General features: G+C 47.1%; 1 protein-coding gene across 3 annotated transcripts in view; it reads left to right on the forward strand.

Moving 5' to 3' along the window:
• Window positions 1–12,394, forward strand: part of SREBF2 (sterol regulatory element binding transcription factor 2) — a 93,321-nt gene that overhangs the window by 35,409 nt on the left and 45,518 nt on the right. For all 3 annotated transcript variants that reach the window (XM_073586641.1, XM_073586642.1, XM_073586643.1), the window contains 5 exons: window positions 435–581; window positions 3,909–4,130; window positions 4,641–4,755; window positions 5,877–6,058; window positions 7,282–7,474. In XM_073586641.1, the coding sequence (XP_073442742.1) occupies window positions 435–581; window positions 3,909–4,130; window positions 4,641–4,755; window positions 5,877–6,058; window positions 7,282–7,474 (859 nt within the window). The remainder of the gene's footprint in view (window positions 1–434; window positions 582–3,908; window positions 4,131–4,640; window positions 4,756–5,876; window positions 6,059–7,281; window positions 7,475–12,394) is intronic.

The following is a 12,394-nucleotide window of genomic DNA, read 5'->3' on the forward strand; positions in this document are numbered from 1 at the left end:
CTGTGCACGCTATAAGGGAAATGAATATTCATTTCTTTTTAGTAGCGGGCACAGCTACAACCGCAGCCACCGATTCCAGTCACCCGCTGCTCCGCCAATCCCCCTCCCCGCCGTCTTTTGGCATAATGACTCGTGTATAAGCCGAGGGGGGGTGTTTTCAGCACAAAAAAAGTGCCGAAAAACTTGGCTTATACACGAGTATATACGGTAATTTCAAAGCTGCCAATTTGCTGAGAAGCCACTTGGGTCCTTGCCCATAGGTAGGTGCTTGTGATGATTATTGGGCAGCTTCCCTGTGAGTCAGGTTTTTCATTGCATTATTTGGCAGTTTTTCTGTGTATTTTCTCTGTTTATTATGTGAGCGAAAACACACCAATGTAACCGATTTTACTATAGCATGCAACTATCTGACTCGGCTTGGATTCCTCTTCTAGGTACTGGTACAACCTCAGATCATTAAGACGGAGTCCCTGGTCCTGACAGCACTGAAGGCTGATGGCAGCCCCGTCATGACTGCCGTGCAGAACCCTGCCATCACCACCCTCGCTACCCCTCTCCAGACCACGGCTCTGCAAGTACCCGTACGTCTCTTTATTTTATTAATGCTCTTTAGGCCTGTTTCACACATCAGTTTTTTCTGTCAGTAGTAATCTGCCAAAATGGCAGAAAACGGATCTGCCTGTGTAGGGACATCAATGTGTGCCGGACCGTTTTTTTTTTTTTTGATGGATCCGGCGAAGGAAGAAATTTAAAGGAACCGCTGTCTGGGGAGGAGAGAGAGACGTTCTATTGTCCATCCAGGCATGTCGGCGGGTGCCAAAATTTTGGCGGATCCGCAAAAAAACGGATCCAACGGAAGGCCATCCGTCAAGATCTGCCGGTAATGCAACTCAATGGGGGAGAAAAAAAAACGGATCCGCCAAGCAAAATGGCGGATCCGTTTTTTTTTTTTTTTGCAAAACGGCGGATTTTGACTGATGGTAACAGACGGATGTGTGAAACAGGCCTTAATTGTTGCTAATGGTTTGGAGCATCGTATACTAGAGAATGGCATAAATATTAATTTCCTTTTCTAGTTTTTGTGCACATTTGTAGTGATCACTGCTAAGCCCCTTTGTCGATCACCTGTTTATAGGGTCTGTGCATGCCCTTTGTAGTTTATCAAGCAATGGGTACAGGGTATGAGCCTGATGCGTATTCCTACACCCATCAATGGGACAGAGCTGCTGTCAGAGGTAATATCAGGGACATTTGCATGGTAACCAATGAGGCAGGCAGCACTGGAGAGTGAAGCCCCCCCATATGCATTAGACTAATGTTGCCGAATCCACGGATATTGACTTGTTTTGCTGAAAATGTAATCTGTATGGAGGCCTGGACAACGTGTCTGATTTTGGACTATTGCTCTTCCAGAGATAAGCCACCATCCGACATGTCTGGTGACAACTATGTCATAGAGAACACAGGGGCGCTCGGCTGAGCGAGTCTTCTGTATGGGAGAGCTGGCCGAATATCCGGCTGACAGCCATCTAATGTGTATCGCGGCTTTTAGGCTCAAACTTGTCAAGTACGGATTTCCTGATAACATAATAGATTTCTAGAGCTATATTACTAAATAAAATAAGCTGCTATCTTATGATAACACTATTAATGTTTAAGGAGTTACTACTATGTGGTATCTCGTATCCCATCAGCTTGACGTCAGTGTGCCCACTGTTAGGGGAAAGGCCCAGGTTATCATCTCCTGGGGACTGTATAGAATGGGATTAATGATTGATGGAAATGCCTTGAGGCTTATCGTGATGTTATAGGTCAAGGTGCCGCACAAGTTGTCATTCACCACAGTAGATCACTGCAATGACATGCACAGATCCCGATAAGAGATTTCATCATTTAATTGCAACACTCTTCACTAGTTAATCTGCTGAAAGAGAGAGTTAAATCATTTATTTTTATCTCTACATATCCCCCCTTTTCTGCAACACCTACTTTTGGCAGCATAGATGTCTTTGTTTTTGGGATTTTTTCATTCCTACTATCTGAGAGCAATTTTTCTTGACTTGTGCAGTAGCTTTCATTGGTGCCATTTTGGAGAACCTAAAGGGCCTGTCACACTACGCGATATCGCTAGCAATATCGCTATAACGTCACTGTTTTTGTGACGTAGCAGCGATATTGCTAGCGATATCGCTATGTCTGATACTTACCTCCGACCGCTCCCCCGCTGGTTAACGCTGATCGCGCGAGAACGTCCTGGACCGTTTCTCATCGTCAGCTTCCTGCTGGGCTTCCTGCTGTGACGACGAGCGACGCGTGGAGGCGGGCGGGAGGGCATCAGGATCACTTCGTCCGACAGGTAAGTAGCGACCCCCGACCCCTGCGATGTCGCTGGGGAGATCTGCCTGTGTGGCAGCTCACTAGCGACCACTTAGCGATGTACCAGCGATCCTGACCGCGTCATATCGCTTGTCGGTATCGCTGGTACATCGCTAAGTGTGACAGTACCTTAAGGATATGTTCACACCTGACAATGTTTTTGCCTCATATTTTGGGCAGCGTATTTGGTGCGTAAAATACGCAGCATTTCACAGTACCAGCAAAATCAATGCGATTTCTGAAATCTCATACGCACGTGCATCTTTTTTTCCCCCACGTATTTGGAGCCATGGTGTGTTTTTGCCAAGACGCAACATGTCAATTATTTCAGCATATTTGCAGCATTTTTCACCCATTCAAATGAATGGAATAAAATCTCTTAAAATTTGTATTACACAGAGCGTTTTTCGGCTAACACTATAGTTTTTGGTGCATGAAAAAATCTCAGCTTGTGAACATACTTTAAGGCTTCTTTTGGACTGCAGTTTGTATTAGAAAACTTCCAGCCAGACCAGTTGTCACTAAGGAAATGTTAAACGAAACCTGTCGCCTAAAGAAATGCACCAGCGGACGGTGCGGGGAGAGGTGCTGCTGGCCGCCGGGCGCTGCGGGGAGAGGTGCTGCTGGCCGCCGGGCGCTGCGGGGAGAGGTGCTGCTGGCCGCCGGGCGCTGCGGGGAGAGGTGCTGCTGGCCGCCGGGCGCTGCGGGGAGAGGTGCTGCTGGCCGCCGGGCGCTGCGGGGAGAGGTGCTGCTGGCCGCCGGGCGCTGCGGGGAGAGGTGCTGCTGGCCGCCGGGCGCTGCGGGGAGTGGTGCTGCTGGCCGCCGGGCGCTGCGGGGAGAGGTGCTGCTGGCCGCCGGGCGCTGCGGGGAGAGGTGCTGCTGGCCGCCGGGCGCTGCGGGGAGAGCTGCTGGTGGCCGGGCGGTGCGGGTTGACAATCAATGTGTCAGGGAGTGATGACTGCTTCCCTGCACCACTCCATTGACTGGAAGCGTGTGGCTGCTAGGAGAATATATAGCTTAATTTACTCTGTTGCTACTCTTTCGATAACCCGGGTATGCAAGGATTAATCACTATTTAACTCCAGATTAACCCTATATCTGCAGGTAAATTGTGATTCTCGAGGTGGGAGGATACCTTTATAGAGTAGGTTCACTTTTTTACACATTAGACAACTATAAAGATGAGTGGATCATGTTTATAAAGGAAAAAACTTCATATAATTTCTTGTTGTTGAAAACCACCTATAGCAGAAATGCATCAAACATCTGACTTCACGAAGGCTTCCTTTACATGGGATGATTTTCGGCCCAGAATAAACGTCAGCCGTTACAAGGATCAGGGCAGTGTGCGCTCAGCAATTGTTTTCCCTACAGTTTCATGATTGTCTGCAGCTCGTCTGTCACACGCGACAAAGTGTTACTGACCAGAGATCTTCTAGGGCCTGTCTTGTCCAGGCTTAAAGCTTGTGCTTTCCACTCTTGTGCAGCGATAATTGTGTAACGCGTTGTCTGCTTTCCGTTTACTATTGTAGACTTTGGTTGGTGGCAATGGAACTATTTTGACAACCATGCCAGTTATGATGGGTCAGGAAAAGATGCCCATAAAGCAGGTGCCTGGCATTTTCAAACAGCAAGAGGTGCCCAAGGAGGGCGAGAGGAGAACAACGCACAACATTATTGAGAAAAGGTATCGCTCATCAATCAATGATAAAATCCTCGAGCTGAAAGACCTGGTTATGGGAACTGATGCCAAGGTGAGCGAGTGTCGCATAACTTTTATTAAAATATATATAATATATATATTTATATTTCTTCGTGTCATTTTTAAAATGAAAAATGAATTCAACCCGTTCCAGACATGTGACATACTGGTGTCCGGTGTCAGTCCACGTGTCTGATTCTGGCTTGAGCAGATTCCTGGTAGATGCTGGCAGTGTTATACATCCAACATCTGCGGCGACCAGAACTAAACTCCGCTCACTGCTGTTGACCCCTGAAATGTCACAGTCTTTTTTTTTTTTTTTTTTTTTTAAACTACAACTCTTAAGTAGAGGGGTGGGGATCTCAGAAAATGGCGACACAAACCAATCTTTGAAAACTGGTTTGTACAATTTTCTGAATCGTATCTAATTTCCTTGCATGTAAGGCAGTTTTGCATCTTGAGATTTCAGGATCATGCGGCATACAGTGACCGGGGGTGGTGAGAGCTGACATCTTTGGTCAACATACTTTGATTTATCTGAAAAATTGTTACTTTGTTTCAGATGCACAAGTCAGGGGTCCTGAAGAAAGCCATAGACTACATAAAATATTTACAACAATCCAACCAGAAACTTCGTCAAGAAAATATGGCCCTCAAATTGGCAAATCAAAAAAATAGTAAGTTGTGCTGGTACTTGTATATTATTGCCTTAAACATAGAGAGACGGTGAGTTTTGTCACCAGGTTTTTGACACCTAACCTGGGAGCAGCATAATGTCGGGGCTTACCGGGCTGCTGACTAGTTTTTATAAAATCACAGTTTAATCAGCAGAAGATAATCACTAGAGAACAAGGAAACCTGCTGCTTATAGTCCTCCATATTCATGAGCTCTGCATAGTGTCGCCCCTACCAGCAATTGGTAACATTCTGTCTATGCACAGTGTACGGAGAAAGCTGCCAATCAGTGGTGTGGGTGGGGTTATACAGGGCTCTGCATTCCGAGAACTGAAATTAGTAGCAGATAAAACTGATTTTATCAACACTCCATTATGCAGCCCAGTAAGTGATACATCACTGGAATCGAGGTCTCTGCCCCTGCGTCATGCTGCTTTCAGATGTGGTAGCAAAAACCTGGGATGGATTTCTTTTAAGGCTGAAAGACACGAGTCCATCAAGTTCAATCTGCGGCAAACACCCCATGAGGCAGAAGCTCTTGGCTTCAAATTAGGGGAAAATTCCTTCCTGAATCCACATACGGCAGTCAGCTCCCTGGATCAATGTATCTTCACAAAATCTATAGCCATACCCCGCAATGTAAAATGGTCTTTCTATAAAGGCCTCCAGGCCTCCTTGGTCAAGTGATTTTGCAGTTGACTTAATGTATTTCACAAAACAGACTGCGTTCAGCCGCAGCTTTCCTATGTTTTCCAGGCGTCAATCAATTGTAGACTGTATCTTTGGGTGATCAAAGTTTCATCCAGTCCTGATAAGTAATTCTACTGTCCTATATCAGCTAATATTGCACCCCGTGGCCATGACCTGACCGCTCAATAAATCTGAATAAGTTATTTGATTAGACCTTTTATTATGTGAAGAGGTCACCCGGTGTAGGTTTATACACTGAAGGGGCAGAGTGTCGTGGTAGAGTCTCCAGTTATACAAGACCTTGGCCCCAGAGTCGAATCCTCACCATTTCTCTTCCTCTTTTGCGTATTTCTCAGCCTGTCACTTTAGTGCTCATTTCCGGATTCCTATGTTTTAATTGCTATGTCTGTAATATGCCATTGTTATTTTATAGAATATCTCAAGGGCATTGATCTAAGCAGCTTGGTGGACACCAGCATGGAAATGAAGATGGACGAGTTCAACCAAAACATTCTAATGATGTCCCCGCCAGCATCGGACTCTGGATCTCCTGCTGTCTTCTCTCCTTACTCTGTGGATTCAGAGCCAGGCAGTCCTCTGTTAGATGATGAAAAGGTGAAATCCTTGAAACATATTTTAGATATATATTTATTTTTTTTTTTTTTTTTTTAGCAACGAGACAAAATTGAAAGTAGAAATCAGTTGCTTTCTGCTCGTGAGGAGGAGTCCCACGTACATGAATAGTTTTAGCTTCATCACGTCAATGGCGTAATTATAGATGGGGGAATCGATTTGCAGGACTCTGGTCCAGTGGCCAGGTAAGTATCCTGTGCCCGTTGGATGAGAGCCCTGTGAATCTCCTAACCTCCCGGCATTCTGGGCTCTTCTTTCTAGTGCGACATCATCATTGTGGCGTGATGCAAACACAATGTTGCGTCAGCCATTAAAAGAGCTGAGTATGCCGGGAGGTAAGGAGAATTGCAGGGCTCCCATCTAGCAGTCGCAGATTACTGATTTGGCCAATGAAACGGAGTCCTTTGAATGAAAGCTTCTATCTGTAGGGGTAATCCAATTTTATATAAAGTTATTGAATGATGTCATAACTTGATAATCTGTGGGGGGGTCATGCTTTTGAGACACCCACTAATTCCTAGAATGAGGAGGTAGCAGGACTAGTTTTAGTGCTGCATCTCCTTCATGTGCAGCGGAGCATCGGGCTGTTCAGGGAACTCCAGCCTCCCCAGGTGAATAGGTCAGTGCTGCAGTTACTTGCATGGTGGGTGTCTGGGACCAACTCTGAAAGGAAACCGTTATGGGTTAGGCCTACAGTGCTATCTTAACACTGTGGCTTCTTCATTCTCAGAATTGTCCGGTGCGTTAGATGTCAGAACCGCATCGATCATAAAAAGATGGCGTCAATAGGTAGCTGATGAGAATTGCCATGTAAAGTGAAGATTTGCAACGTTTCAGGTTATGTAGGAATATAATTTTACAGCTATGAGGTACTTTGGTTATTCATTGTCTTGTAAGAAACATAACTGCAACACTTTCAACATATGGCATTGAAATAGAGCAGCTGTACTAAACTATAATCACCGTGCAATGGGCATAAAAATCCAGCATTTCCAGCTGTCGGGTGCTACCGCAGGCTGAATATTGCAGTGGATTTAGTAACGTTCTTAAGGTACAAGAGCGGTTATATGGTTCTCAGTTTATCCTTCAGTTTTTTTCTGTACACTTTGACATGCTCTGTCCATTTCCGTGTTGACTTTGTGCAGTTAAGTATCCTACAGAGTTACGACACGTGCCTCTTACACAACTTGTATCTTCTTTATTAGGTGAAGGATGAGCCTGATTCTCCAACAGGACTTGGCATGATGGATCGCTCCCGGATGCTTCTCTGCACGATGACGTTCCTTTGTTTGACATTTAACCCTCTGACATCATTGCTTCACTCGGATAATGGCCAATATTCAGACAGGACAATGCAGCATGGGACAAGTAGGACTATGCTGGGTATTGAGGTTTCAGGTGCGTCTCCTTTCCATGGCTTGTACTTATGTGATGGTTCTACAATCTTGAGTAACTACATAGGTTCAGTGTTAGACATCACACTGTTAAAAAACCTTATTCATTAGACTTAACACCAGCTGGACCTGCTGATTTCACTGAGACTAGTTTACTATTTAATGTAACAATCTTTGTAGCTTCCATAGGACTGAATTCACCAACTATAAACAGTAACCCCTTAAATCTATTCCGACTTTCTCTTCCCCTCCCCATAGACTACAATAGGCAGCTGTAATCTGATCCCTCAACGATCATGCAGCCTATAGTGTCAAAGCAAGTTTTGTTCAGATTGAATGACCAGCTTGGGAGGCAGGAGGAGTAGAAGTGTTGCATATAGTAGGTGTACGTTAAAGCAAATCTGTCAATGGACTAAATTATAAGCCGTCCCTATGGGCATGTAGGTCATAGTAAGTTGAATAAAATGATTCCTTGATATCTCCGATCCAGTTTATTTTTTCCAGAGAGATCCATGTTTTTCTTGCATGTAAATGAGCTATTAAGATCTATGGGCCAGTCACTGATCTCCCTGAGAATCTGCCTACAGAGATTATATTAAATGAAATGGGGAGTTATCAGTGTGAGACATGTAATGACTGACAGTCTGATATCACTGCAGAGCTGTGTGTGATTGTAACTAACGTAGCGCAGCAGAGCTGAATTTTTTTTCACATTACTTGGTTCTGCTGCACCAATCAGCACTTCAGCTTCCATCTCACAGGCAACCAGGAGAGGCTGTGCAGCAGAGCTGACAGCACCATGAGAGGGAGTTGCTGATTTGTTTTGTAATGAAACCTATTCTGCACTGCTGTACTGTGTAAGTAATCTGGCACAGCATGAAAAAACAAAATAAATCAGACCTAAAAAATAGCTTTCTTTCTTGCTTCATTGGGGGACACAGGTTACCATGGGTGTATCCTCCAAAAAATTCAGGAAAAAAACAGACAGGCCTAAATGCATCTGCACTAATACAGGGTGCAGATGCATTTAGGCCTGGCAAGTGTAAGGTACTTTGATGCAGTTTGCCAGCTTCTGTATTAAGGCCTTAATATCATCCAATACCTTATATATTAATATGTTTTTGTGCACTTTATATTTCTTTCAGGGTGCAGTTGGGCCCAAATGGTTCTGCAAACTGTGGCCTCTGTTCACACGGGATGCATTTTAGTTGGCACTGGGCAGCCCCCGTATATGGTGTTACTAAGAGGCTGTGAACCAGAAGCCCTGCATTCCCTGTGTGAACACTGCCACATGCAGATTATTTTTTCTGCGCTGGTGTGCCACACGGCCAATCCCTGATTGTAGGTTGGCTGACTCATTTGGTATTATTGCACCTGTGCAGCTGCTATTTTACTTGGGTCCACTGCACCCTGTATTAGTGCAGATTCATTTAGGCCTGTCTGTTTTTTTTCCTGAATTTTTTGGAGGATGTTTTCCTCTTTTTGAGGTTTTCATGTTATAGTAGGACTGGCAAGTACCATGGGTATATGCTGCTGTCGCTAGGAGGCTGACACTATGCAAATAAGAAAAAGTTAGCTCCTCCCCAGCAGTATACACCTACCGACAGGTCCAAATTTCCTCAGTTTTTGCTTAGTCTCTGAAGGAGGCGGACCTGGATCTAACACCAGATCCGCAGTGTTTTTTCCTTACAGGTTTTGTGTGTGTTTATTAATCATTTCACCTTTACTTTTCAGATACAGCTCTTCAGGTAACAGGGTGCAGATTTCTCACCCTGTTTTCCCACATTTAAGCGACCGAGAGAGCAGTGTGGTGTCACCCACATCGCCCACTCTCGAACCCGCTGGCAGGACTTTGTCCTCTGTCCCCTGTTTCAGGGCGACTCTCGGTGTCCAGTCCTTTCCTTATCCCCTCCTCACCCCTCTCCTCGGAGAGGGCTGAGAGGAAGACGGTGGTCACCGGTGGTGGCCTTCCCCGTTATTTCCAAGGGGTGACGCAGTCTTCTGCACCGTCAGGAGACGGTGCGGGAAGGAGGATCTTACTCCCAGGACCCTCTCCATCCCAAGGGCTCCTGATGTCATCCTCAGCCATGAAGAGGAGCCAGATCAAGAAGCACCCACCGATAAACCTCTTAAGCCCCTGCAGCTCTTGCTCCTCCCTCAGGACTCACTTTCAAATTCCGCGCCTTTTTTCTTATAGCGCGCACTGTTCGGCATTTTTACAGCCTTGTTCCTCCAGGCTGTTCTCCGTTTAGGCCACGCCCCCCTCGCCGGCGTTGCACAATCAGCGCCTTTCTTTCAGTTTACAGCGCCGGACACGCCCGCTACCTGTTCGTATGTCCCGACACTGACATTATGCTCATAGCAGGTTGGTCACGCCCCCCACAGACTTTCAGTTTCTTCGGCCGGGCACGCCCCCTTCTTTTTCGGCGCGCTCTACCTTACTGGCCAATTACAGAGGGTCCCTAAGTTGTTAACCCTGCCCACCGTTCAGCGTGTCTCAGAGTGCACAGCCTCTATCTTGTGCTCTTGCAGCGTCTTCTCTCTCCCGGGGGACTAAGATACCTGCCTCCTGTTCAGAGTTCCGACGGGGGACACAACTACCTGTGCTACTGCTGCTGCATCGCCGGGTGTCTGGTAGGCTTTGCTTTCCTCTCCCCTGGCCATCGGTTAGCCCCCCTCAGCAGTATTGCCTCCATAGCGTCCTGCTGCAGTCTTCACATACGCTCTACCTATGCCCAACCCTGCCGGGGCCTCTGGCTATATCCCTACGGTAGTTCACTACGCTTGTGCCCACTGTAAGAGAAAGTGGGCTTCAGGCCAGCCGTCTCCTTTCTGCCCGTCCTGCAGTCCTTCCACCATGTCTGCCCCTCAGGACACCTCTAACGCCCTGGATGAGAGCAATCTCCCACTTCCGGAGTGGGCTGTTGCCATGTCCCAGTCGGTATCAGGTCTGTCCATTGCCATGTCTAAGTCCGTATCAGACCTCACCAAAATATCACAATCCCTGGTACAGGTCCTGGTACGTATTCCGCATCTCTCTAACGCCACCAGCGCTCCGAGCACCTCTCGCGGTGATTCGCACGCACCTGACCACGACCTCCACAGGGACAGATCAGGAGAAAGATCTAGGAAGCAGACTGTCTAGCTCCTCCTCAGATTCAACAGCACCACGGGTGCCCCTTTCTGCCCTTTCCCTCTCCTTGGAGGCGGTCGTCGGGTCAGACATAGCCTCTCTGTCAGAGTCTGACTCTGATGCAGATCATACCTCTAGAACGCAGGACATGGTAGGTAGCCTTATTTTGGCTATTGTTCAAACACTCGAAATAAAGGAGGAAAATGCTAGTGCTCAAGATCAATCCATTTCATTCAAACAGGTAAAACGTCCTTCCAAGCTTTTTCCCCAATCACAATGAGTTTGAGGTCACTACCTTTAGACACTGGGAACATCCCGGGAAACGCTTCCAGGGAAGAAAACGACTAGACATCCTTTACCCCTTTAGTCCTGACCTTGTCAGAAAATGGTCAGAATCTCCTAAGGTGGACCCGCCGGTTTCACGCTTAGCATCTCACACAGTCCTGTCAATTCCCGATGCAGCGTCCCTCAAGGACGCTACGGACAGACAGAGTCTCTATCCAAATCAGCCTTTGAGGCGTCAGGTGCTTCTTTTTGCCCAAACTTTTCCTCCTCATGGGTGGCGAAAGCAATATCCGCCTGGGCCAACATACTTCGTCCAGGCATTGTGGCGGCAGCTCCCACACGAGCTAGCAGATTTGGCAGACCAAAATGCCCATGCGGGTAAATACATGTTGAATGCCTCCCTGGATGCTGCTGCTTGCTCAGCAAGAGCAAACAGCAATATTGTTGCTATTCGCCGCATCCTTTGGTTGAAGGCGTGGAACGCAGATCCGGCCTCCAAAAAATCTCTCAATGGCCTATCTTTCCAGGGTGCCAGCCTCTTTGGGGCTAAGCTAGACCAGATCATCTCGGATGCTACTGGAGGCAAGAGTACTTTTCTGCCCCAATCCAGGCCAAGATGCCCTTTCAACAGAGCCCCCAGCCTTTTCGGCCCTTTCGGCCTTTCTCTTCCTCAGACGGATCCTCTCAGCAGGACTGTTCTCCCACACAGGGAGAAAGAAGGAAACCTTCCTTCAAACCTGCCCCTCTAAGCCCTCCAGTTCTCACAGGCACAGATTTTCCTCTAAATGACGGGCCACCCCCACCTGGGAATCTTTCCAGGGTGGGAGGCAGGATTTTTCTTTTCAAGGAAACTTGGTTGGCGGCGGTCAACGACGCTTGGGTCAGGGAGATTGTCACTTCAGGCTACAAAATAGAATTTTCTTCGCCCCAAAAGGACGTTTCTTCCTCTGTCGTCCACCAAAACAGCCCTCTCATGCCCCAGGGCTTTTCCAGGCTGTCTCTTCCTTACTAAACTCAGGAGTAATCGTACCCGTTCCTTGGTACGAACGGTTTTCCGGGTTTTACTCAAACCTGTTCGTAGTCCCAAAAAAGACTGTTCCCTTCGCCCGATCTTGGGCCTCAAACAGTTGAATCGTCACCTTTGTGTTCGCCACTTTCGAATGGAGTCCTTGCTCTCTGTGATCGCCTCCATGGAGCCGGGGGAATACCTTTGCTCTGTGGACATACCAGACGCTTATTTGCATGTTACTGTTTGTGTGTAGCATTAAAGGTTCCTCAGGTTTGCCATACAGGAGTGCCATTATCAGTTCATGGCTCTCCCATTCGGTCTGGCGTCCGCCCCCAGGGTCTTTATGAAGATCATGGCGGCGGTCATGGCCATTCTTCGTTCAAAGGGGATTCTTATAATCCCTTATCTCGACAATCGCCTGGTCAAGGGTCCATCTCGCCGGGACTGCGATCACAGCCTCCACATCACTCTGGACGCTGCTTCGTCTCGGCTGGATA

Source organism: Dendrobates tinctorius, unplaced genomic scaffold, assembly GCF_039654945.1.
Source record: "Dendrobates tinctorius isolate UK_male_01 unplaced genomic scaffold, ASM3965494v1 ptg000094l, whole genome shotgun sequence".
NCBI classification, from domain to species: Eukaryota; Metazoa; Chordata; class Amphibia; order Anura; family Dendrobatidae; genus Dendrobates; species Dendrobates tinctorius.